Source organism: Anolis sagrei, chromosome 2 (genome assembly GCF_037176765.1).
Source record: "Anolis sagrei isolate rAnoSag1 chromosome 2, rAnoSag1.mat, whole genome shotgun sequence".
In the NCBI taxonomy this organism is placed as follows: Eukaryota; Metazoa; Chordata; class Lepidosauria; order Squamata; family Dactyloidae; genus Anolis; species Anolis sagrei.
This window is the reverse complement of record NC_090022.1, coordinates 198,060,751-198,086,955: the sequence shown is the minus strand read 5'-3', so window position 1 is coordinate 198,086,955 and position 26,205 is coordinate 198,060,751. Positions and strand designations below refer to the sequence as shown.

At 42.1% G+C, this 26,205-nt stretch overlaps 1 protein-coding gene across 2 annotated transcripts; it reads right to left on the bottom strand.

Annotated features, from left to right (window-relative positions):
• Positions 1 to 163: 163 nt before the first annotated feature.
• Positions 164 to 26,057, bottom strand: USP5 (ubiquitin specific peptidase 5). 2 transcript variants are annotated; one of them, XM_060762614.2, is made up of 20 exons: positions 25,884 to 26,057; positions 21,430 to 21,555; positions 19,489 to 19,555; positions 18,872 to 19,005; positions 18,205 to 18,350; positions 17,825 to 18,009; positions 16,392 to 16,486; positions 15,723 to 15,916; positions 14,198 to 14,269; positions 12,272 to 12,353; positions 12,032 to 12,157; positions 11,328 to 11,481; positions 9,237 to 9,411; positions 7,516 to 7,604; positions 7,207 to 7,398; positions 3,441 to 3,584; positions 3,153 to 3,298; positions 2,886 to 3,039; positions 2,656 to 2,740; positions 164 to 790 (listed from the first exon to the last, which is right to left on the bottom strand). In XM_060762614.2, the coding sequence occupies exons 1-20, from the start codon at positions 25,989 to 25,991 to the stop codon at positions 697 to 699; spliced, it is 2,568 nt and encodes an 855-aa protein (XP_060618597.1). In that variant the 5' UTR covers positions 25,992 to 26,057; the 3' UTR covers positions 164 to 696. The 2 variants fall into 2 exon arrangements, with proteins under 2 accessions (XP_060618597.1, XP_060618598.1); XM_060762615.2 differs by having other exon boundaries at positions 7,276 to 7,398; positions 25,884 to 26,055.
• Between the last annotated feature and the right edge of the window lie 148 nt (positions 26,058 to 26,205).

Sequence of the window (26,205 nt, the reverse complement as noted above, 5' to 3'; positions counted from 1 at the left end):
GAGCCTGGTAGGTTTCCTCCACAGGCACAAGAGAGTTGATTTCCATTTTGTTACCTTCGGCCTCAGTCCCAAGTATGAGGCCTGTTCACGGTTCAAGGACTCTGCTTAGTGTCAGCTGATAATATAAAGTCGAAGAAGGCCGGAAGCAATGAGGACAGGTGAATGCTGGAGGGGGAATACATATTTATTTGTGTTTTCTGTGTGTTTTGGCATTTAGGGGGCACATGAAGAACAGTTGGTATTTTATGGACCAGGTTCTTTCCTGCACAATCTCTGGAGGGGGTGAGGGGGGAGCTTGTCCTAGATGTAAAGAGGCACAAAGCCAGATGTTCCCTTCCACCCCCCACCCTTTTCCAATCTGTCCAGAAGTATTACATAGATACATCAGGAAGTGAGAGTGTGCATGGATGCTCCTGGGGTGACGGATGCCGTGAGAGACTTTTTTTTCCTTCTTGCTTGCTTAAACACAGAGATTCAGATCAACACACACACGCACTCACCCACCCCCACCATCAGTGTCCACAGGAGCACCAGACCACAGCTTCCATATGAAGGAATCTCATCTCTAGGGCTGCAGCAGTGGTACACAGACACGTAAGGGCTGAGAGTTGGCCCTGCTCTTTGCATTCATCACTGCCACCCTCCTTCCTCCTGCCACCAGAGCTGGATCCGGCTCCATCGCAGAGGGCAAAGATCCTAACTGATGGTCCTCTGGTAAAAGTAGATGTAACCAAGATCCTTTGGAGGCTTCTCAGAGGCGCAGACTTTCTGGTCATTATAGATCACCCACCTGGAAGCCAAGGAAGTTTGGAGAACAAGAGAGAAAACAGGAAGAGGAGAGCTCAGTGCTAGAAATAAAAGTTGTGGGCAGTTATGAATGCAGCAGTGTACAAGGAAGGCCCTCCCCCTCCTCACCTCTTGGAAAATAAACTCAAATCTTGAGTTTGTTTTATAATAATGATAATGATGATAACAACAACAACAACAACAAACTTTATGTCCCACCCTTCTCCCTTAGGGGAGTCAGAGTGGATTAAAGCATTTACAACAGACATAGGCAAACATTCAATACCTTACAATCACATACAATAACATTCACAAACAAGGCAAGGCAAAGGCATCTCCTATTTAATTTGCAGCTTCTAGAGGTGGTGCTCTGCTCTGGCTGTGGGCGGAGGTGTTTTTCTCCATTTTCAAGCTGAGGAGCCAGCATTGTTACCTCCTGGTTGTGTGGCTGGCAAAACTGCTTAGAGTGTCTTTTGCCTTTTTCCCGCCAAAGCAGTACCTATTTATCTATTCACATCTGCATGTTTTCGAATGACTAGGTTGGCAGGAGCTAGGGCTAACAGATGGAGCTCACCCCATCCTGCAAATTCAAACTGCTGACCTGCAACAGTTCAGCAGCACAAAGGTTTAACCCATTGTGCCACTGCGGCCCAGTAAGCTTCTAATCCTTATGATTACAGGTATGCTTTGAAGTTAATGAAAACACTGGCCAACACACATTTTGGTGCCTCAAATGTTACCCCTGTTTTTGGGTATATTTGACCTCCTGATTCCAAAAATAGAATAAGTTTCTCCCTATCAGTTTTTGATTTACAAAACATATGGCATCTAGAGAACATATGGCTAGATGGCCATTTGACGGGGGTGCTTTGATTTGTGCTTTTCCTGCAAGGCAGTGGGTTGGACTAGATGGCCCATGTGGTCTCTCTTCCAACTCTATTATTCTATGATTCTACTAGTCGCCATCTACTTGCCCATAGAAAACCATGATAGCCATATCTAAGAAACTAGAGCTGATGTTCTCTGTCCAATACAATTATCTGAACCAGCTCAACAAATAACCCCAAGGACAGGCCTAAAATCTAAGACACCAAGAAAAAAAATGTTTTGGTAGGACTGAAGCCTAAGAAGTTGGAGATTTCCTTGCAACCCCCTTCCCCAGACAAAAATGGAATTATGAAAACAATGAAACTATAAGCAAAGAAGGTTGGCATAGTCGTAATGCCATCTGTAAGCCGTGCCAAATCCCTTTGGGGAGATGGTGACAGGATATAAAAATAAAGTTATTATTATTACTATTAGAGGTAAAGGTTTCCCCCTGACATTAAGTCTAGTCATGTCCAATTCGGGGGCAGGAGGTGGTGCTCATCTTCATTTCTAAACCAAAGAGCCGGCGTTATTTATTTGTGAGCTCCATCTGTTAGCCCGTTATTTGTAGGTCATGTGGCCGGCATGACTACATGGAGTGCCATTACTTTCCTGCCTATTGACCTACTCACATTTGCATGTTTTCGAACTGCTAGGTTGGCAGGAGCAGGACTAACAGCTCACCCCATTCCCCAAATTTAAACTGCCGTCCTTTGGCTCAACAAGTTCAGCAGCTCAGTGGTTTAACCCGCTGCACCACCAGGGACCTTATTGTTATTATAATACCCTGAATTACCTTGGTAAATAATTGAATAAACATATTACCATGTTTATTGGCAGTCCTAGAGCCAGTTTGTTCCCTTTTTGATCGCAGATTAAGGAAGTGTACATAGAAGAAGTACAACTGCTTTGCCTTCAACACTCTCTTCTAGCCAATGAATGGCAATTGTTGCTCAGTTACCTCCCCTCCAGGATTCTGCACTGCCCCCATTTTCTCCTTACCTACTATCCTTCTTGATATGACAGACGTAATGGCCGCACATAGTGGATGTACCCATGTGGCTGATGAAGGCAAAGAGTTGGTATTCTGAGGGAATAGAAGAACCATGTTAGTCTTTTGCCCTTGGGAGCAGGTCACACTGAGCGCTATAATTTTTCACCAGGCAATGTGAACTGTAATGAAGAACAGTGAAGATTACAGATACAAAACGAGGCCCTGCTGTCATACTCACTTCCAGGTCCGTCACGCACTTTTGGCCCTACAGGGACAGATTCAGGGATGGATTCTGCTGCTGAACGTCCCTCGGAGATATCCATGGCAGCTTCTGCATCCAGATCATCGATGTGGCTGAAGATCCAGTCCACAGCTCTCTCAAGACTGTTGTTCTAGAGAGGAGAGGATGGAAACAGTCAAGCTAGGAACTCTACATCTGTTTTCCCAAGGCATGGGAATAAAAAGCTGAAGAGAACAGTCTTTCAATTTTTCATCTTTGACTCACTGTTGCTCTTAGTGCTTTCATAGCCTGATCCCGGGAGAAGCCCATAGAGACTATGGTTGCCACACTGTCTTCAGATGGGGGATCTGGACAGGTGATAGCGGAACCTGGTCCACTGGACCCCGGAAGAACCAGAGGATTTGCAAAATCTAAGGAAGAGAGAAAAAGGTTTTTAAAAGGCTTGATCCATGGATACAAGTTGCATCTTTTGCCTTCAGGGTGCGACCATCTTGGCCTAAGCCCAGCAGAAGGCACTTTATGGGGTCTGGTATCTCCACATCACTGACGTACCTGGATCATCCATGTGTGACATGACCCAGTTCATTGCAGCCTCAGCTCCACTGTTCCCAGTGTAATACACGGCTTTGCGGCAAGCATCCATTGGAAAGCCCATCTCTACTAATTGGGTAATCACAGACTCATCCAGCATGGGGGCTGTAGAGGAAACAAAAGGGGTTAGATGTCCTCAGAAAACAGCATTTCTCTCTCACCAATTTATTTATTTACAACATTTATATGCCGCCCTTCTCACTCCGAAGGGGACTCAGAGCGGCTTACAAGATATATATACATACAATTTATTATGTTATTAGCATAGTACGATATCAGTATTAAATATTACTATATTATACTATACCATTATATTGTAATATTAGTAATATTACATGTAATAAAATATATAATTATAATATATTATTAGTATTATACTGCATTACATTGTAATATTATAAATATTATATGTGTATACAATATATTGCATTACATTATGTTACATTACATTTATTTATTTATTTATTTTGAGCATTTCTACCCCGCCCTTCTCAACCCCCTAGGGGGGACTCAGGGTGGCTTACAACCGGCACAATTCGATGCCAACAATTCAACATAGTAAAATGTATAACAGCAACAATTATAAATAGTTAAAAAACATTACATTCATGTACATTACATTATATTATTAGCATAGCACAGGAGACAAGGTAGAACTGTCCCCTGGCTCCCCCTCTCTTCACTCTGGCCTAGAGTGGCAGTTGGTGCTGGGGGGGGGGGGAGGGATCCCCAACTGATGACATATGCAGGAGACAAGATGGAACTGTCCCCTGCCCCAATGAGCAGCATGACCATGGCCATATGTCCCACTCGCTTCTCTCCCATCTGCCTTACTGTGCCTGTGTTTGTGGATCTCAAAGCATGGGACTGCCATCCCTGGAGATGGGTAGCATCTGTTTACATTTCTTAAAACAAACCAAAGACACAGACCAACTCAAGTTTTCAACTATTCCTGTGTAAAAAAACAGTCAGTAACAGAATTAGATAATGCGTGTTGCATCTGGTCCGCCCACCTGGTAACATCACAATCTGATTCCTATTTTTGTCATCTTCCCAAAAAAGAAAGTGTAATCTCAATACCCTAAACTTTTAAAAACAAAACAGGATGGGAGTAATATATATCTTGAAGATTTTGTCCTCTTCCCTCTCTAGTCCTTTGAACTTGCGTAATCTGATTCCATGAAACACCCACAAAGAAGACAGCTGCTGCATTACACATAGGTCGTTGTGGGACTTGTCCCACTGCATCTTAATGTACAAAAGGCTGGGAAGGCTGTCAGACTCCTGGCAGATCATACCACACAGCTAGCTAGCAGGCTGGTGACATGTTTTGAAGAAAGAAGCTGGGGCAAGCCTGGTCAGAGCCAACCAACTGCAGCTTCGGAGAATGCTGCGAAGGGCAGTCTATCCTATGGGAGTGGGGAAGGATACAAAGTAGAGGTTTGTCTGCTAAAGTGAGAGTCAGGTGACAGATGGGGAAAAGATGTAGGACAGTCAGAGACAGGTTGGAGATCTGAAGTACGTTGGGAACTCTGAACACGGAAAGAATTCTAGAGTTGGAAGAGAGCACAAGGGCCACCCAGTCCAACCCCATTCTGTCATGCAAAAACACACAAAACACCTCTGACAGATGGCCTTCCTTACTCTGCTGCTTCAATACCTCCAGAGAAGAAGTCATATGTCATGCCTCGTATGCAATCGAATGCATCACATCAAACATTTGTTAAACTCCGCTCCAACAGCTTGACCTGACAATACATGTGCTGTCTGGGAACTGCACATTCAGAGAATCATGGATTTGGAAGAGACCACATGGGGCATCCAATCCAACTCCCTGCTATACAATCAAAGTACTCCTGACAGATGGCCATCCAGCCTCTGTTTAAAAATCTGCTAAGAAATAGACTCCACCACGCTCCTAGGCACTGCCAGACAGTTTATCGTCAGGAAGTTTTCTCTAATATTTATATGGAATCCAGGAACTTCTTGTTTAATTCATTTTATATAACAAATTTTTACTTCTTTATCTTCCACAACTGAGCCTGGCCATTTCACTGAAGAATTAATAAGACCGTGCATGCCACAGCAAGCCCACCCATCAACAGTGCCATTTGACCATAATAGGAATTGCTTTGAAGCCTGAGTACTGAGATCCAGGAATAGGTCCTGAGGTTAAAGGGCAAGGTGAATAATGGAAGCCCAAGGGTTGGTACTGCAGGGCCAACCTGGAGTTTGCTTCCATCACACATATCATGCTGCTGCTTCAGAAATTACATCCCAGGAGTGAACTGTGTTTACATGCGTTTATGTATGCCACTGGAGCTGCCATCTCACAAACCATAGAGAGTCACAGAATCACAGAGTTGGAAGAGACCACATGGGCCATCCAGTCCAACCCCCTGCCATGCAGAAAAAACACAAAGTGCCCTGCCAGATGGCCATCCAGCCTCTGCTTAAAAGTTTCCAAGGAAGGAGCTTCCACCACACTCCAAGGCAGAGAGTTCCACGGCTGAACAGTTCTTACAGTCAGGAAGTCCTTCCTAATGTTTGGCTGGAATCTCCTTGCCTGAAATTTGAATCCATTGGTCTCCAGGGCAAGAGAAAGCCCTGGAGACCAATGGCTTTCTCTTGCCCTGGAGACCAATGACATCCTTATGACATCCTTTCAAATATTTTTACATGGCTATCATGTCTCCTCTCAACCTTCGTTTCTGCAGGCTAAATACAGCCAGCTCTTAGAAATACTCCTCATAGGGATTCACTGTTTCCAGACCTTTGATCATTTTAGTTGTCCTCCTCTGGACATCTTCTAGTTTGTCAATATATCTTTTGAATTGTGATGCCCAGAACTGGACACAGTATTCCAGGTGAGGTGTAACCAAAGCAGAATAGAGTGAGACTGACTTCCCTTGATCTAGATCAAGCATGGGCAAACTTCAACCCTCCAGGTGTTTTGGACTTTAACCCTCACAATCCCTAACAGCCTGTTAGGAATTGTGAGAGTTGGAGTCCAATACACTCGGAGGGTTGAAGTTTGTCCATACCTGACCTAGATGCTACACTTTTTTTTAATGCAGCCTGAAATCACATTGGCTTTTTTAGATGCTGCATCATATTGTTTGCTCAGGTTCGACTTGAAGTCTCCTGAGATCTTTTTCACATGGATTGTAGTTGAGCCAGGTGTCATTTATTTGGTATCAATGAATTTTATTTTATTTTTTTGCCAGAGTGTAGTATCCTACAACTCCCCCTGTTGAAATCTAATTTGTTGAGATCATTTTGAATTCAGATTCAGTCTTCTCTAGTATTAGCTATCCCTCCCAATTTGGGGTCTTCTTCTAGCCTTATAGTGACCTATTTTCCCTGAACCTTTCTATTCCCCCCTCCCAAACAAAACAAAAACAAACTACTTCTGTCTATTTTTGCATTTGAGAAAAGTCCTGAAGAACCTCCAAGGTTTCACAGGTATTGTGAGAGGCTACCAATCAGGAAAGCAAAGTATGACAGAAAGAATAGCCCTCCTGATTAATATTTCTGGTGAGAACAGTCTGAGATAAGAGGGAAAAGCAGCCATGTAAGTAAGCAACAATTCAGTGGTAAAGAAGGCCACTGACCAAGGAGGAGGGAAGACACTAACACAGGTAACAGGACACAAGGAAAGAGAGAGAGAGAGAAAGTAGGGACTGAAAGATCAAGGCTCCAGGAAGAGAGGAGAAGAATCACTAACATGTTGGAGAGGAGAAGTGAGGGGAGCAGAAGGAGTCGTCGTCCTCGTTGCCATAGAAACCCAGGCTACCTTTGGGTTCATCTGGCGTCACTAGCGGGGGCGCGATATCTGGCATCTCCTCTTCGTCGGCCTGTAGTCCTGTCCCCTGAAGTGCAGAGATGTCCAACTCGTCCGGCATTTCAATGGAGACATCTGATAAGATGATACAAACAAGGCCAATGGGAACACATCCAGAACAGCAGAACTGCTGGCTGCCAAGAAGTTTTCTTGTTATCATTCCAAATATCGTGATCTCTTACTCCTTCTTACCTAGCTTTTTGGGCACCCAGTCTAGGCCAAAAGTGAATTTCTTGATCTGGATCACTAGATAATCTGGAAAGGAGGCAAACCGGGTTGTCCTGAAATAGATAGGGGGGAAAAGAAAGAGATTCAGGGTGGCAATGGCAGTTTCAAGTCTAGTTTTAAACTTTCCATATGCTGTGACCCATGGGATAAATATATTTGCCAAACCTACAAGTTACTGCAATAAGAATCACTTTTATCCAGTAAGTGGCATGGAACAGTAGCAAAATTAATGAAACGTATACTAAACAAATACATATTCAAATGTGAATTTGAGGACCAAAAAGGAGATACAAAACAGATCACTCTGTCCTGAACAAGAAGGTTCACAGCCTGGGTGTACTTTTGGACATAGCCCTGTTATGTGGATGCTGAAATAGTGGCCTTTCCACATCATTTGTGTTTCTTATAAACAAGTGTTTAGTTTTTCACAGAAACATGACTGCTACTTTTAAGCTAATTTTCCTTGAAATACTTCACATTTAAAATTTTCACTATATGGTGTTTTAGGCATCTCACACAATGAAACATCTTGCTATCTGGTTTACTGTGCCCAAGGGTAGAACAGGTAAGGTCTTCGCAGCTTCTTGGAACTGAGACTTTACTCTGGTCTATTTGGAATTCCTTTAAGAAGGCCTTACCTAGAAGCACATGGCCAATACCAATGGCCCCAGCCATGTCTCTCTAGAGCAGAGCTTTCCAAACTGTATGTTACAACATCTTAGTCTGAAATAAGAAATACCACTGAAATGTGGAAGCTTAAAAATGCTTGATGACCAAATCTGAATGTCTGTATCCAGTATTTCACCAAAGATTCAAAAGCTGTGTTCACCCATCAATCTAATAATAATAATAATAATAATAATAATAATATCTTGTGGTGTTTCTAATAATAATAATAATAATAAATAATAATAATAATAACTTTATTTATATTCCACCACCATCTCCCATAGGGACTTGGGGCTGCTTACACAATGGTGCCATACAGCACATAAAATGCAAGATATCAACATATAAAAACAGTAACACATTTATATAAAACAAAGACATAAAAAATTAACAAAAGCAATCTCTAAATCTCATTAAAATGGCAAGAAGCTAATTTATTAGTTATATTTTTTAATTATTTCACTTACATATTATTGTTCTTAAGTAACAAGAAATCTTGGAAATGTATGCTATTATCTTACAAATCATAAATTTTTAAAAATATAGATGAAAAGTTTTATGAGATACGTTGCATCACCATACATTTCATTATTACAATCTGTGTATGTGTTCGTATCTCTTATCAGGGCATGTCTTAACCTCTGCTTTGTTAGTAAAAATGACTATAATAAAATGATGCGTGACTAAAAAGTGTTTGGTGTTTTTCCCCTCTAAACTCTTATGTTTTTAAGCTCTTAAAGGAACTGCCTAGAAAACAGAAATTTTTATCCAATCTATCTGGAAATGTGAAATAATCTGATCCCTAGAGAAGAGCAAAGGAATGGCATACCAATGACAGCACAAGCAAACAACACTCAAAGCGTTAATGAAAGTAACAACTGAATGGTAATAAAAAAAAACAGAATTCATCATGAGACAAGTTTTCATATAGTTGAAGATAAACTTAGCTCATCTCCCCTCCCTGCCTGCTTTGTTGCTGACTCATAGCCAACTACATTTTGTGGTTACCCACTCACTTGAGTGCCACAGACTTGGCCTGCAAGGCTGTGCTCCAGAAGTCATCTACTTGTTCTGGAGCTCCATAGGCCTCAAGACAGGAGCTGAAAGGCACCTTGGCACGGACCAACTCAGGCAGGGGCTGCTTCTCTTCCTCTGCCTGCCGTTTCTTTTCTTCATATTCCAGTAACTCATCTAGGAGCAGGGAAAGGGTACAAAACGAACCAGGTTGATAATGACAATTTCTAAAGAGGCAAATGTGGCCCTAAACACAGCAGACGAAATTTCCACTTATAGTATTGGACACAGATAACTCAGGCATGGGCAAAGGAGGGCCGAAGTTTGCCATGCCTGTTATAGCTGAATGCTATACCTGCTTAGGCCCTTTCCACACAGCTGAAAAAAATCCCACATTATCTCCTTTGAATTGGAATGTATGCCAGTGTGGACTCAGAAAACCCAGATCAAAGCAGATATTGTGGGATTTTCTGCCTTGATATTCTAGGTTATGTGGCTGTGTGAAATGGCCCTTAGTGAAGACTTAGCCAAAGCTTTACAGAGAAGCCAGAGGCATCCCCGTGCTGCATAGTTACAGTGCTATATTCCACTTTAACTGCCCTGGCAACATCCTATGGGATGTTGGGGTTTATATTTTGGTCAGGAGCACTAGACTAGGGGTGTCAAACCCATTTTCATGGAGGGTCGCATCAGCCTTCTGGTTGCCTGCAAAGGGCCACTGGATTCACAAATGGAGAATCCTTGAGTAGAGAGAGCCAGTTATATTTATTTACACAGTGGACAGTGCTCTTTAGTTTTTACCCAGTTTGGGTCCCCAGATGTTACTGAATAACAACCTAATCACTTTTGATTATACACCATGCAGATTAGGGGCAGTGATAATTATAACCCTTGTGGCTCTAAAATTGGGGAAAGGTTAAAGGACATTTTAAAGTCAGCCATCATATCCACAAGCCTTGTATATGGTTCAGGTCCAACCTATCTTCGTGACCCATCTCCCCCATCAACCTGCACGGGCTCTAAGATCTGCCTGGGAGGCCCTCCATCCGGTCCCACCTCCGTCTCAATTGCGGCTGGTGGGGACAATAGAGAGAGAGCCTTCTTGACCCCCCCAGCTTTGGAACGCCCTCCCCAGGGATATTAGGCTTTTCCCCACATTACAATGTTTTCGCAAGGAGCTGAAAACACGGCTCTTCAGCCTTTGGAAATGATTAAGACATTTCTAATTTAAGGATCAAACAATCTAATGTTGTCACTACCACTTTAATGGTTGAATTGGGCTGTGGCCGGGATGCTGTATTATTCATTTTTATGGCAATCTGTACTGTGTTTTATTGATTTTTAAATTGGACTTTTTTGTAATGTGTTGTTTTTTTTCTTAACTGATGTTGTCATTGTTTAATATGTGATGCAAGTTTACCTCTATTTTTATGTGTTATGGCACTTGTATGTGCTACTGTAAGTCTGTCTGGGAGATGGTGGCAGGGTACAAATAAAGTTGTTGTTGTTATTATTATATATGTAAATTCAAGTCAGATTATCCTCACAAAAGTGGACAACCCACAGCCTTCCAGATGTTACCGTATCACAACTTCCATCAGCTCTAGTCATGATGTCTAATGATGAGGAATAAATGTGTTGTAGTGCAGCATCTGGAGGGCCACATAAAATGACATGGAAGACTAGATTCAGCCTATGATCCTTCTGTTGGACACATGTACAGAGGAAGATCTCTTTGGCTGAGGATTCTGAATACCTCTCCTTAAAAGTTTCCATAGGATAGGACTATGGTAGTTAAAGTGGAATGTAGCACTATGATGGTGTAGAGCAAAAGGGTCCCAAATGAATGAATTTTTAGCTTAGCCAAGACTTTGGTGCAAGTCCAGCCACTTTAACTATAAGGAAAGAAATCAGGCGATCTGCCATCATTTTCCTGTGACTGCGAAGGTCCTTTGCTCTATATGAAAAAAAGGATGGCTGCTTTTGCATATCCCACTCTCTCCAAGTCCCAGACACCCCACATTCTGGCTTTAACATCCAACTAAAGAAACTTGTTTGGAAAAATACTAGTTACTACCATGGGGGCTGCCCACCTTTGTTCAGTGCTGCCTCCATGGGCACTGGCAGCTGCATGATATAATCGACACGTTGAGTGTATTTCACCTTCTCCGTAGCCAAGCACTTGAGCTTCTCCTCAACTAAGAAACGGAAGACCTCATTTGGGTTTTCAGAACTACGGCAGTTCCTCTGGGAAAGGAAAATATTTATAATAAAACAAGAAAGATTCGAGTCACTGGAAGTACTAGGACGACACATCAAGAGGACATACTTCATGAACAAGGCAATTTCCCAACTTAAGTCATTCCTGGCATAGGAAACCTACACAAACAACTTTCAAATTTCTATTCCCAGAAAAACATATCCATTTTAAGTGCTGAAGAACAAACATGCAATTCACAAGATTCTGGATGGTTGTTGTCAACTTATCCACTTATTCTAAGGTGTCTAAAAAGCTAGCCACAATCCACAACCCTTTAAAGGATGATCTACACTGCAGAATGCTTTCGGGTCTCCCACTATCAAAAATTACTTCTTTCCCATAAGGAAGGCTCTCTTGCAAATGAACACTTCTCACACGCTTCTGGCAATGCTCTTTCTGGAAACAGCTTTTTTTGTGGTGCTCTACATTGTTTGTCTTCCAAATCATTGTTAGTCCAAACACATTCCTAATAAGTCCATCCGAAAAGCAGCACAAAACAAACAAAAACCTTGATTTCTCAGGCCCAGAAGTTGTTACCTCCACCATGTTTATAAAGTGCAAGAAAAACTCCTGAGCATCTTGCTGTCGATTGGTAGAAAATTCCGGGTGCCCTTTCCCAACGAGGGATTTAAACATCCGTGGTGCAATGCCATCTTGAATGTCCTACAAGGAAAGAAAAATCAAATGAGCATGTTTTTTAAACTGAAAACCCCTGCACAACTGCTGAATAGCAGTTAACACTTCCTTGTAACTTTCTAATGGACCTGTCACACTTACTTTCTGCTCAGGCTGCTGTTCTCCTTCTGTAGTAGAAGGTTTTGAATATTCCCCAGAGAGAAGCCCATGGCCCAACTTGGCTCTGCAAAAACAAATCAAATTGAAACAATCCTGAGCTTAAAAAAATACAGTAAACTACAGTAAAAAACTACAGTAAAAAACTACAGTATAAAACTACAGTAAAGCCTTTCTAATCTACCTGAGTAAAGGGTCAGCATTTGACTCCAAGAATTTGAGAAGCTTGCCTGCATCTATCTTCCCAGGCTGAGAAGAAACACATGCAGAGTACCTCACTGCCAATACTGGACTGCCATCCCCATCAACTCTCTCTACTTGTTAGGCAGTCAAAGTGGTTGGTTTGATATTATCTGGAGAGTCACACACTCTCAATCTTCACATGGGATTTTAAGTAATTCTGTCAGCAGTATGGTACAGATTCTTCCAAGAACAATCTCTAGCTTATGGCATCAAGCACTTCCTTGGACTGTGTTTGTTTCCCTCCCATTCTGAAGATCCAGATTGTGATGCAACATTCCTAAATCTTTTTGACTCTACAAAAACTCAAAACTGTGACTCTTCAATTCAGCATGTATAGCCTGCTCATTAACAGACTTTGAGACAGGGATTTGCATAGAATACAAAGAGGAGCCCCACAGTATTTGGGAGTGAATAAGGAAAAGGAATAAGGAAAAAAGTAAAGTAATAGTAGTAAAACACCAGATACATGTCAATACATTTGTTAAGACACAACAAGCAAGATTATAGAATCATAGAGCTGGAAGAATCATAGAGCTGGGCCATACAGTCCAACTCTCTGCCATGAAGCAGGAAGATCGCATTCAAAGCACCCCTGACAGATGGCCATCCAGCCTCTTTTTAAAAGCCTCCATAGAAGGAGTCTCCACCACACTTCAGGGCAGAGTTCCATTGCTGAACAGCTCTCAGAGTCAGGAAGTTCTTCCTAACGTTCAAACAGAATCTCTTTTCCTGTAGGCTGAAGTCATTATTCCGCGTCCTAGTCTCCAGGACAGCAGTTTGCTCCCTCCTCCCTATGACTTCCCCTCACACATTTATGTCTCCTCCCAGCCTTCTCTTCTGAAGGCTAAATATGCCCAGCTCTACATCAATTCTCACAGGGCTTGTTCTCCAGACCCTTGATCATTTTAGTCACCCTCCTCTGGACATATTCCAGCTTGTCAATATCTCCCTTCAATTGTGGTGCCCAGAATTGGACACAGTATTCCAGGTGTGGTCTGGCCAAGGCAGAATAGAGGAGTAGTATGACTTTCCCAGACCTAGATACTATACTTCTATTGATGCAAACCAAAATCCCATTGGCTTTTTAAGCTACCACATCACATTGTTGGCTTATGTTTAATTTGTTCATGAGGACTCCAAGATATTTTGACATGTACTGCTGTCAAGCCATACATTCCCCATTCTGTACCTTTGCATTTCATTTTTTCTGCCTAAGTGGAGTATCTTGCATTTGTCTCACATGAACTCCATTTTGTTAGTTTGGGCCTATCTCTCTACTCTTTGAAGATTGTTTTGAATTCTGCAGGACATTATGCAGGGCATAAATAAAACATAATACGGTAATAATAAGTAATAATTACCTCTAGAGGAGGTAAATTTAGGTAACCAGGATGGTAACAGCCCCTGAGCTAATTTCTTTTGAGCAAAACACAGGACTATTTGGCCCATCGACCTAACAGCTCTTATCTCTTTTGCAATTGGCAAGGCTGTGTAGATCAGATATTATCAGCCTCAGAGCCGGTGAAACACATTTTTCTGTGGCCCTAGCATATGTCTGTAATCCTGTCCACAACTAGAATGCGTCATCTCCCCCCCCCCCCCAAGGTCTTTCCCATTTGGTTTATGTGCTGGGAAAAGCTCCCTGCCGATTTTTAGAGCATTACATACACTTGGGTGTTGAAGTCTTGTGTAGGGTCTGAGGGGGAACTCTGGAAAATTTTCTCTATCTTGTCTACATACCTGCAGAGAAAACAAAGAAAGGAATAACTTATCAGAATCTTTAGAACTTTCTTCCTCATGTGGTGGACCTGCTCTAAAGCAAGGCACTTTTTAATTTGATATAAAATGCAATTGCAAACATTTTTCAAAACTACAATCCAATTAGTCCCTGAACTATTCTTATTAGCAATACAAAATGAACAAGCGAAATTAATTAATGCCAAAGAATTACAATAACATGGCAGAAATGGACGAATTGGCAATGATGCCTAGGGAAAAAATCAAAGTGGCTACAACAAGGACCGGGAACTATTTGTTTTCTATCAATATAGAGAATTATACAGAACTATGGATCGAGGGCTTCAAATAAGTTTGAATCAGGAATCATTCTACATTAGAAACATCTACAAACAACATTTAGCAAGAGGGCTCGACTTAGCATTGTCATCTTGGAAGATATAGGTTATATATTTTAAAATAGTAATGTCTCATACCCAGAAAATGGGAAATGAACAGAGAAAATAGGTGGGCGGGGACGGGAGGGGAACAATTGTACTACTGTATTACATTTCACAAAACATAGAATGCCTACAATATAATTGTGGAAGAAAACAGCTTAAAAAACTGGGGAGGGGGGAAGAGGAATCTTTAGAAAGCACCTGCAATTATCAGGTAAATTTGATTATTTCTGCAAAGTTTGAGTTTCATAGAAACATATCAGAAATATTAAATATTAACTAGTTATTTTTAATTACAAAAATTTGAGTTAGGCACTGAAAGGGTTAAGTGGATGCAATGACTCAGCAAAGCTGCAGCTCAATATAAGCAGGTGTGCCTATTGCTTAGTAACCCTCAGAGTCTGAGAGTGCTCTCAGTGTGGGAGAAAAGGCCTCAGCGGTAATAGGTCTCACTATGAGAGAATAGGCCTTCATGTCATTAGGCCTCACAGTGTGAGGTAAGCCTCGGTATGAAAAGGCCTTTGTGTCTAAAGCTCCAGTGTGAAGGTTGAACTTTATTTGTGTTATGGAAACTTTGCTCTTGTAAATAGTACAACCATAATATTTTACTACAAAAAAAGCCTCCTATGGAATATATAACATTGGACTGTATGTTTTTGTTCTTTTTGTCATTTTGGGCTACTGATGTTAAGTCATACTGCTGCTGATACATTGCTTTGCTGTACATTAATGAGGAGGGTCTTTTGTTAATTAGGCCCTTCGCCTAACAAAACACACACATGAAGGTCTCAAAATAGTGAAAATCTTTGCATCTTGACCTTTCTTGTGCATATTGACTGGGAATGCTCTTTAAGCTTTGCACAAGTATACAGAGGAATCAGAGCGAAAGACAAGGTTTCTTTTCAGTTCTAAAATTCTATGGCATTTACTGCAATCAGCTTAATCTATAGTTACTTTGCTTGGTTTTTGGCAGACCCACAACTACAGATTTGGGAGGTCTTCTGTGATCCACTTACTTCTGTTGAAAGTCTGGTATGCTGAATATCACCTGCACTACTGAATTGAGGTAGCAGCTGTTTCCCAGGTTACGGATCCCTGTATATCCAGGGCCATAGAGAGGCTTGAGCTGCACCCCAGACTCTTGGATCAGTTCCCACTCGCCAATCCGCTGGTTCATATCAATCTCTAGCTCTGTCATCGTTTTGTCAGTCTGCAGAAGAAGAATCACAGAAACCATTTTGAGGAGACAAGTGCCTGGTGATCTTCAGGGAGGCACATGACAGAAAAATCTAACCCACTAGTAAGTCATAAGAGGATCAGTAAAGTGTATAAATTGAAAGGGATATTTTCCCACCCCTCTTAAAGGAAGACTATAGAACTGAAAATCAGATCAGAGGCAGTCGGATTAGAGAGGAAACCATCACTTTCTTTCTCCACTGCTTAGGAAACATTTGAACCATTCACAAGGTTCAATTCCTACTCAGAAAGCAAATGTGAACAAGAAGTATGGAACTTTCTAAGCCAGTGATTCTCAACTTGTGGGTCCTCAGGTGTTTTGGTCTACTACTTCCAGAAATCCCAGCCAGTTTTCCAGCTGTTAGAATTTCTGGGAGTTGGAGGCCAAAACATCTGGGGACCAAACAGGTTGAGAACCACTGCTCTAAGCATTATATTGCTCATCTCACCTTCTGCATTTTGAGCATGTCAATCCCAAAATGAGCTAAGTGCTCAGCTAGGTTGGGGTCCAAAACCATGTCATCCTCATCGTAAGAGTAGACATCTACAAAGGAAAAAAGGAAGTAAGGAGGGGAAAAAAAGACTTTCCGCTAGGAAGACCTCCAGTTACACAAGCTTCCTAACTCAATAACAGAATAACTGTTCCTTTCAGCTGAACACTTAATATTTATTTTTATATCTTGTATTTATATCTTGTAAGCCGCTTTGAGTCCCCTTCTCACCCTGAAGGGGACTCAGAGCGGCTTACAAGATATATATATATATATATACACACACACATCACTATAGTGTACTATACAATTATATTGTAATATTATTAGTAATATTACATGTAATATAAAATATATAATAAGAATATCATATTATTATTATTTGTATTATAGTATATTACATTATATTATAAATATTATATGTATATACGATATATTATATTATATATTAGCATAGTACAGGAGACAAAACAAGTTTTTTTAAGCTGGTTCCCAGGAGGTCCTCCCAAAATTTAACCTAGGAGAGAAACAATGGGTATGATTTCAAATTGATCTAAAAATACATCATTCCTGAAAGCTACACATAAGAATAAAATTTCTGATTTAGGTCTTTTTTGAGAATTATATTATTTGTCTACAAATACACTTGTCCTATAACTATTCAAACCATCCATGCAATCCAATAGGTGGTTCTGTTGCAACCTAACACTCCAGCAAACTCTTTTAAGGACTGTGGTTAGCCAAACTGCCCCACACTTCTCCAAAAATAAGGAGCTTTTTAAAGGACACACAATTGTAAATATTCCTTTAATGGGGAACTTTGTTGCCTTAGGTTCAGTAGGAGGCATTAAAGCCCCTTGATTTCTGAACTCTGCCACCCCAGAGAGCCACCTGAATGGTGATATAATCTGAAGCAACTTCATCTAGTTCCCCACTTTTTTTCACATGCCAATGTATGTGTATCTGAGGGTTATGTGGGAGCTTATGTGGTTCCTTAAGAGCTGAAGAACCAATTCCTAAATGCCAGAAGCTGCCTGAGCAGTAAAATCCACTTTTGACTTCTTCACTGCAAGAAGAGATGGCCACTGCTGGTGAAGCAGGTGAACTTCTATGACATTTTGCACACCAGTTCACTACCAAGCCTTCCAGAGACAGGAAAACACTGCCACACACTTCACAGTGGCGAGGATGAGAACAGTCAACTTTGGCCTAGGTCAGAAAGACTGCCCTCATGTCCAGAGAGCAAAATGATACTGTGAACTTCTTTCTTCAATTTCAGCTCAAGGGAAGCAAAGAACCCCTCAGAGTCTAGAAAACCCAAAATCGAAGATGGTATTCCAGCAGCAACCTTGGCGGACAAACCTGAAGCTGCAAGGAAATGCCTCCCTTACCTGCTCCGTCGGGAGTGATAGTTCCCAACTTCACAGCCAATGGGTAACCAGTCTCCCGATAATGCTCCACAGCATGATTGTTGCCTCCACTGCCATCAAAGTAGCGTCGTCCACACAGGATGGACCCGTCTGTCATGTTGAGCCACAGGTTCTCTCGCATGTCACACTTGCTACACTTCCAGCCACTGTGCAGGGAGATAAGCACCTGCTCTCAGCCACTTCCACCAGGAAGCATGCATGAGTTGAGCCAGTCTTGTAGGACAACTCACTTGCTTGCATTCTACAGCCTACATAAGAGGGACTATTAAGAATTTGTTAAAAGTTAAAATTGAGCGGGAAAGAGTCACATAAGTTGCTATGGGGGACGGAGTCAAACTCACCAAGGAGGGATACGCACACCATTTTGGAGCTGCTGAAGTGAGAAGGCATGCCTAGACACACGCCGAACCTCCCCATCCCAAGCTTGCACCTCCTGCTTCCGTGACGCAGAGTCTGCAGTTAGAATAGCTTCAATTGCACTAGAAATCTGGAGGGGAAATAGGAAAAGGGGAAATCTTTAAAAAGGGTGTCAAAAATGTGTTATGCATGAGGTATCCAAATCCCCTTTTTGGCACCTATACCCTATCGAATGTCCTCCTAGATGCAACCCTACCCAAATTTCCAGCCCCCCAAAAGGAGAGCATTCAAGAGTGGCAGTTTGGGCTCATAGAACTGGAGAGGAAGGACCAAAAAGCTTCACAAAACCAAGAGTTGACATGACAACTATCACTTTTAGTTTTATTTTTTAATTTTTTCATTAAAAACACATTCCCCCCATTTTCAGCCTGGTGCAGCCCATGGCAGGTATTGGGAGACAAAAATGTGGCTCATATTCCCACCAAAGACACCTCTTCCCTGACCTAAAAGTATGACCTCCCAGCTTGTCTAATAATCCTGAAGCTATACAGGATTCTATCAGGGCATGCTACCCTGATTGTTCTCTGCCATACAAAGAATTCCAGACTGTATGAGCTCCTCCACTGACCTCAGGTGAAATGAAACACCTACCCTGTCTTTAACCATATCTGGCAGACTGTCCAGTCCATCCCGAGGAATATCCAAGTGCTCTGGTAAAATTACTATTTTGACATGTTCGTCATATTCATATTTCTCCTCTGGGATGTCAAACCCACCTTCCACACCTACAAAAGAAGAGACAACATAAACCACTCAGAGACAATATTAAAAACTCTAAAGACACAACCAGCAGGAAATAAAAATTCCACCACTAGAGATTCTGTGAGAAGAAGAGGGATATTCTGAAATGAAGCTTCACTGACTTGGCTATTAGGAAAACTGTAGCCCAAGATGAGCAGTCAACAGGCTACCTGCAAGCCCCCCCAGTGCACTGGTTCACACCAAAACAGAAGCTATTCCAGGTCAAAAACAGACAGAAGAAAGACTCGAAAAACCCTTTAAACTGTCAACTAAACGCTACTCCAAATTGTCTGGAGTGTAACTGGCCAATTCTATATCCATTTTCTTCTCATGGTTGATGGCAGGATTTTTACATGTGTTCTTCCTAAAAATCCCAGAGTTGCCAAAGTTGGCCACACTTTTTGCAGCTCATCAGTTTGCAAGGTCATCTTTCTTAACATAATAGAAGATCAGGATTAGCCCCTTACCAATTGCTAGACGGGTTGGTTTCTTCCTTGGAGGATCTCCAGCACTGGAGTTGGTGTCTTCTTCTTTCTATATAAGAGGCAAGAAGAGGCTAGTTAAAAGATAATCTGTTCAGAAGCAGCATCTGTTCTGATATCTTTCCCCTTTGTTCAAATGTTTAAATAGCCAAACGTATTCACAGTTCTTTAGACATTTATACAGCAGTGCGGAGTTTAGGAAACAAAATGAGCTTGAAATGAGCAGAAAGATAAATATAACTTTATAGGTTTAACAGAGACTTGGTGGAAATACTTCCATGGTTGGAATATAAAAATTCGTGGATATTATCTGTCCAAAAATAATAGAAAGGGAAGAACAGGAGGGGAGTGGCATTATGTTCAAGGCAAATACACTTGCAATTCTAACAAACTAATCTTAGACAGTAATTTAGTAGATGGTGAGATTGCTGTGGATATCATGTATCATATTTTATTAGCAAATTGACTAAACATGGAATAAATGGAAACACCATCAATAGATCCACAGTTGATTGGAAAACTCTGCTTGTCATCAGTGGCAATGCATCAAATGGGAAGGAAGACTTGAGAGGTGTGCTGTAGGGTTATGTCCTGGGACTGATGCTCTTCAATACTTTTATCAATGATACAGATGATGGGGTGGAGGAAATCCTTATCAAATATTCAGATGATACTGAACTGAGCCAGACAACTAACTCATTGAAAGACAGGAACAGAGCTCATCAGGAACTCAGCTAACTAAGAAACCAGGCTGAAATTAATACATGAAGGCCACAAAAACAAATGCAAAGGAGTGTATCTGGAGTTTTTTGTTCTGGATATTTTATTTTAAGAATATAAATACATTAGTGCAGATTGAGAGCAGGGCAAAAAGGATAACAGTATGGAGAGAGAAAAAATACTTGTATTTACTCGAGTTTAATGAGCCATAGAATCTAATGCGCAGCTCAATTTCCAAAACCCTGAAACCCAAGAAAAGTATTTGCTGGAGAATGTAATGCACAGCAGCAAAAAGTGCACTCTTTGTCATTGTAGTTGCTGTCCCTCAAATAGGAGCTTCAGGTGGAGCTCCCTCTTTGGCATTGGCTCAGTACTAAGATTATTTTATGGTGCGAATTAATATGCACCCTAAGTTTGGAGCCAAAAAAGCTGAGTGCTAGATTCAAGTAAATATGGCATTTGGGGTGAGATTGAAGGATGTGAGCATGCTCAGTTTGATAAAGAGAAGATTAATGGGTGACAAGACTGCCCTCTTTAAATACTTCAAGTACTGTCAGAGGGAGGATGCAGGTTTGTTCTCTGCTGCCTCAGAGAGTAAAATTAGCTCTAATGGTTTTAAGTGTTCAGAAGGTAGATTTCAATTGAACATTAGACGGAACATTTTGTCAGTGAGAGTGGTTCAGCAATAGGACCAACTACCTAGAAGGGTGGTGTGATCAGCTTCTCTGGACATCAGAATGTAAGTTTCGGTTGTGAAAACTACTTATAGTTCAAACTGTATGGTTTCAAGAAATGCATGGGTTAAAACAATAGAGAATTGGTAAAGTGCCACTTTTAGAGTTTCCTGTGCAAACCGGAAAAGAAGCTTGCAATGTGCTTCGTGCAGTGCGCTGAGATGTGAACACACATGACCAGACATTGTAGTGTATATATTTTGTAAATAATGATACAGTGCCACTTTCGTTGAAAGCTGAATTGATGAGGCCGATGTTTTTTCAACTTCGTGCCTTCAAGAAGAATTTGCAAGGTCGAAGCAACTGAGATAAGAATAGTGATTTATCTCAACTTTTTGAGATACTACATGCTAGGGATGCTGTAGCTGGGGTTGGACCTAAAGGCCCACAGAGCCCTTTTCCAGCTCTGTGATTCTACAATCTTTAAGCTCATGGAGTGAAGTATATAAGGCAGAAACACTGCTTTTCTTACCAATTTGCGAGTCTTCTTAAGATGTAGGTAGACCCTCTGGCCTGTCTTCTCATAATGTTTAGTCACATATTGCCTTCCAAAGCCGAGGAATGTGTTCATGCAAATATACAAGCCCCCATCAGACTCCTGTAGAACAGGAAAGACAGTGCAACTGAGAGATGGTTGAACAGATGGTTGAGCCTTTACAGCAGTATGTCATCTAGTAAAGAAAAAAGGGAACATGACCCGAGGTGATAAAAAGAGGATCTTTCATTAAGTTAAAAAAGGGTGTGTTTTGGCCAAGAAATGCAATATAAACAAATCATGAAAGAATACGTAAATAAAAGACCTCATATTACATTTTATTGTTATTTTATATCTACCCTGCCTATAGTATACCCCCTTAGAAATTACTGAGCTGGGAACTCCAATAATTTATGGGCATCTTCCATATAATATCATCTGCTCTCAGAGTCTGTAAATGGGGAAGCCAGAGTTTTAAATGCTTCACAGGTTAAAAATATTCCAATGTTTTCCAAGTTAGTATGCTAGTAAGAAAGCCAGGCTGGAACCTTCTCTCCTACATGCTAGTCTTTTAGCATGTTTTGTCTCCAACATGTCTGATTGAGAGGAGCATCAAATGAACAGTCTAAAACTGTCCAAACCATGTTGTCGGAGGCTTTCATGGCCAGAATCACTGTTAAGTTGCTGTAAGTTTTTCGGGCTGTATGGCCATGTTCCAGAAGCATTCTCTCTTGATGTTTCGCCTGCATCTATGGCAGGCATCCTCAGAGGTTATGAGGTCCTGTCATAGATGAAGATAAAACATCAGGAGAGAATGCTTTTGGAACATGGCCATACAACCCGAAAAACTTACAGTAACCCAACTGAAAATTCTCTTCACAACTGTCTGGTTATAACATGGCACCCACTCCCAGCATATTGTAGCTTCACAACTGTTTCCATTCTTTACTCCATCTTGAATAAAGATGCCTCTAGCTACAGGCTGTTAGGAATTGTAGGAATTGAAGTCCAAAACACCTGCAGGGCCAAAGTTTGCCCATGCCTGCTCTAACTCAAACCATTCCCAAGCTCAGTTATAGTTCACTGGATGACAAGGCAAAGGATCTTTCTAATGAAATGGAAGAGCAGGTGGAAACATAATTCATTGTCCAATTGTGCCCACTGGCAAAGGCAGATGAGGAAAATAGCAAAGCCATACTACCTGCTCATAGTCTTATGCATGGAACACATGTGTAAAATCCTATTTCAGAAAACATCTTCCCTGAATCTCTGAATGGCTTCTGCCTCTCCAGAGGATCAATCAATGTGATCTTCACTGCACGACAGTTCCAAGGAAAACGCAGGGAACAAAATTAACCCCTGTACATGGCATTCATTGACCTTGCAAAGGCCTTTGACACAGTGAATCACAATGCTCTCTGGACCATCTTCCTGAAAATCAGATGAACATCCTGTGGTTCCTCCATGAGAACAACAATCTTGGATAGCAACAACTCCCAAAGTGATCCATTTAAAGTAGGATCACGTGTCAAACAGGGATGCGTTATTGTCCCAACCTTATTTTCCATCTTCCCTTGTTGATGGGAAGCTTCCCACTGGTGTGGAAATTACCTATTGGACAAATGGCAAGCTCATTAACCTCAGCACGCCAAAAGTAAGATCACAACAACTTCTGCTATAGAATTCCAATATGCTGATGATAATGTAGTCTGTGCTAATTCAGAGGAAGACATACAAGCCACTTTAAACACCTTTGAAGAAGCATATGAAAAGCTTGGCCTCTCACTTAACATCGAGAAAATCAAAGTACTCTACCAACAGGCACCACCACACCCCCCTGCAATGCCACCTTAATGGTGTAATGCTAGAAAATATTGACAATTTCTGCTAACTAGGCAGCCATCTCTCCACAAAAGTCGACTGTTATTTTGCACTGTTCATTTCATTTTATATATTCTGTTGTGATACATTTTTGTTGCTTTGTGACTAATTATGCTGTATTATTTTTGGGCTTGACCTCATGTTACTCGCTCCAAGTCCCCTTTGGGGAGATAGTGGTGGGTTATAAATAAAGTTTATTATTATTGTTGTTGTTCTTGTTATAATTATTCAAAGCAGAAACTGTGGGATTTTATTCAGCTGTGTGAAGGGGCCTCAGGAAAGCCCCTACACTAGAAACGTTTTAAAAGAACCTTAAAACCTGTCTCTTCTGCTGCGCCTTTGGTGAGTAGCTGCACAACATGACACTATTACTCCCCTCAACGCTTCTGTCACCGGAGTAAACGCCCCCCCCCCCCCCATGGGAAGTTTAGTTTCACAACCCTGTGTATCTTTATGAGCTCCCTGCAAATAACATGCTCCTACTTTTATCTCATTAGAGTTTTAAACATTTTATCCTGTGCATGTGACCCGCCCACTGTTCATTGCGACTGTGTTTTTTGTAATGCTATTTTGTTTTTGTTATTGTATTTTTCCATGTAATTTTGATGATGTTGCTTGTTGTTTATGTTTTGGTTTTATTTTGATGTAATATGTTGTTCCGGCTTGGCCCCATGTAAGCTGCTCTGAGTACCCATCGGGGAGATGGTGGCGGGGTATAAATAATAATAATAATAATAATTATTATTATTATTATTATTATAAGGGCCCTTCCAGCCAAGCCCTATATCCCAGGATCTGATCCCAGGTTTTCTGTTCATCCCAGAATATCTGGAAGTGCGGACTCGTATAATCCAGTTTAAGCAGAACACCTGGGATCAGATTCTGGGATATAAGGCCTGTCTGAAAGGGCCCTTAGGCCCCTTCCTCACAGCTGAATAAAATCCCACATTTTCTGCTTTGAACTGGGATATATGGCAGTGCAGACTCAGATATCCCAGTTCAAAGCAGATAGTCTGGGATACAGGGCTGTGTGGAAGAGCCTTAAGCGCATCTCCTCCTCAAGACAGCACCTCCTGTTCAAGGAGCTCCACTGGCTGCCATTCATCTACCGGACCCAATTCAAGGTGCAGGTTCTTACCTACAAAGCCCTGAACGGTTTGGGACCTGCATGATTGCATCTCTGTATATGAACCCACACGATCCCTTCGATCATCTGTGGAGGCCCTGCTCTCAATCCCACCAGTATCGCACGCACGATTGGTAGGGACGAGAGAGAGGGCCTTTTCAGTGGTGGCCCCTTGACTCTGGAACTCACTCCCTAAAGACATCAGACAGGCTCCAACTTTGGCAGTCTTCAGGTGGAACTTGAAGACGTGGCTGTTCCAGTGTGCCTTCCCAGAATAATGACCCCATAGCACTTTGTCCTCCCAAGCACTTTACATTTCTTTAAGTCTGCTCGTATGCCCTTCCACAAACAACAGTATCACCTTTTGTTCATGTCCCAGCATTATTTCCAATTTTAACTTAACATTTGGCCTTCTCACTGTTTTTAATTATATGTTGTTTTATTGATAATGTTGTTTATCTTATTATCTATGTGTTTTTAATTGCTTGTATTGTTATTATTGCTTGTATTATATTATATGTTATTATTGCTTGTATCATGTAAGATGCACCGAGTCCCTTGGGGAGATGGTAGCAGGGTACAAATAAAGTTTTTATTATTATTATTGTTATTATTATTCTAGCTAGCTGTATACTTCCTCAGGACTCAAAATGAATCGTCTTGCCCATACAGTGCCATCTTTATAGCTTCTGGCTGTGCCTCTAATTTCGGAGTGACTAATAGGAAAGATGGAAACGAATCATGGTGCTCTTTCATGCCTCACCCCAGAAGGGCGGTAACAAACACAAGCCAATGAGCGACTCCATCAAACAGTTGGCGAGGCCTGGGAGCGGAGGGAAGGCCTAAGGCAAGCGGGCGCCTTCCTAATACCTCAGGGGTTGCCCTGGGCCAGGCCTCCTCCGACTGCGGCCCTCTCTCTAGCTGTTTGGGCCTCCAGCTCTCAGAAACCCTAGACAACTCGTTCAATGGCCAGGAAGTTGGAGGCCAGAAGCATCTCCCTGGTGACGTAGCGCCAAGGCGGCGGCAAAACACAGCCCTCCTCCGCCCCGAAGGACGCTGGGATTCGCAGTCCCTGAGAGGCCGCACTAACAAGCCCGGCATGGGCGGAGGACTACACTTCCCAGCATGCCCTGCTCTCTCTCTCTTTCCCCCCCCTCCGCTTCGAGCCTTGCGACTCCTCTTAACGACTGCTCTGGGAGAGTTCCTGAGGCAAAAGGCTCCGCGAATAAATGTGTGCGAAGGGAGGCGCTAAGCCTCATGGGACTTGTAGTGTTCCATCCCTTCCCCACCTGTAAGTTCAAAGGGGAGACCTTCCCTGGAGGAATACAATTCCCACAACCCCTTGCGCGGCCGACACTCTCTTCTTCTTCTTCCTCCTCCTCCTCCCCCTCCCTTCTGCCTTGGAGCCGATAATCGGAGCCGCCTGGCTCTATGGGCGCCTTACCGGGGTATCGAAGGAGAAGGCGCACTCATCCTTATGGACGCGGTCCCCGGCCTTGGGCACCCGGATAGAGGGCAGCACCGAGAGTAACGCTTCGCTCAGCTCCGCCATGACAACTGCTTTCTGCGACACCGCCCACAGCCAGCCGCCCACCAATCAGCGAGCAAGAAACGGCAATCCCCTCCAGCCAATCAGCGCAGAAGAAAGACACGGCGGAGCCTGATCCGCCTACTTCTCGCCCGTCTAGCCTTCCTCTTGAGCCATGCTTTAAACAGACAGCTGGTTTATCCAATCAAGACTGGAGAGGCCCCTCCAGCAAATGGGA

What these genes read in the sequence shown, in the direction of transcription:
- USP5 (XM_060762614.2), bottom strand. Translation starts at nt 25,991, where the DNA reads ATGGCGGAGCTGAGCGAAGCGTTACTCTCGGTGCTGCCCTCTATCCGG. An exon ending in CAGATATGGTTAAAGACAGG is followed by an intron (nt 18,351 to 18,871) that starts GTAGGTGTTTCA and finishes TTTCCCCTCCAG; the next exon opens with ATTTCTAGTGCAATTGAAGC. An exon ending in GGAGGCAGCACTGAACAAAG is followed by an intron (nt 9,412 to 11,327) that starts GTGGGCAGCCCC and finishes CCCTGCTCCTAG; the next exon opens with ATGAGTTACTGGAATATGAA.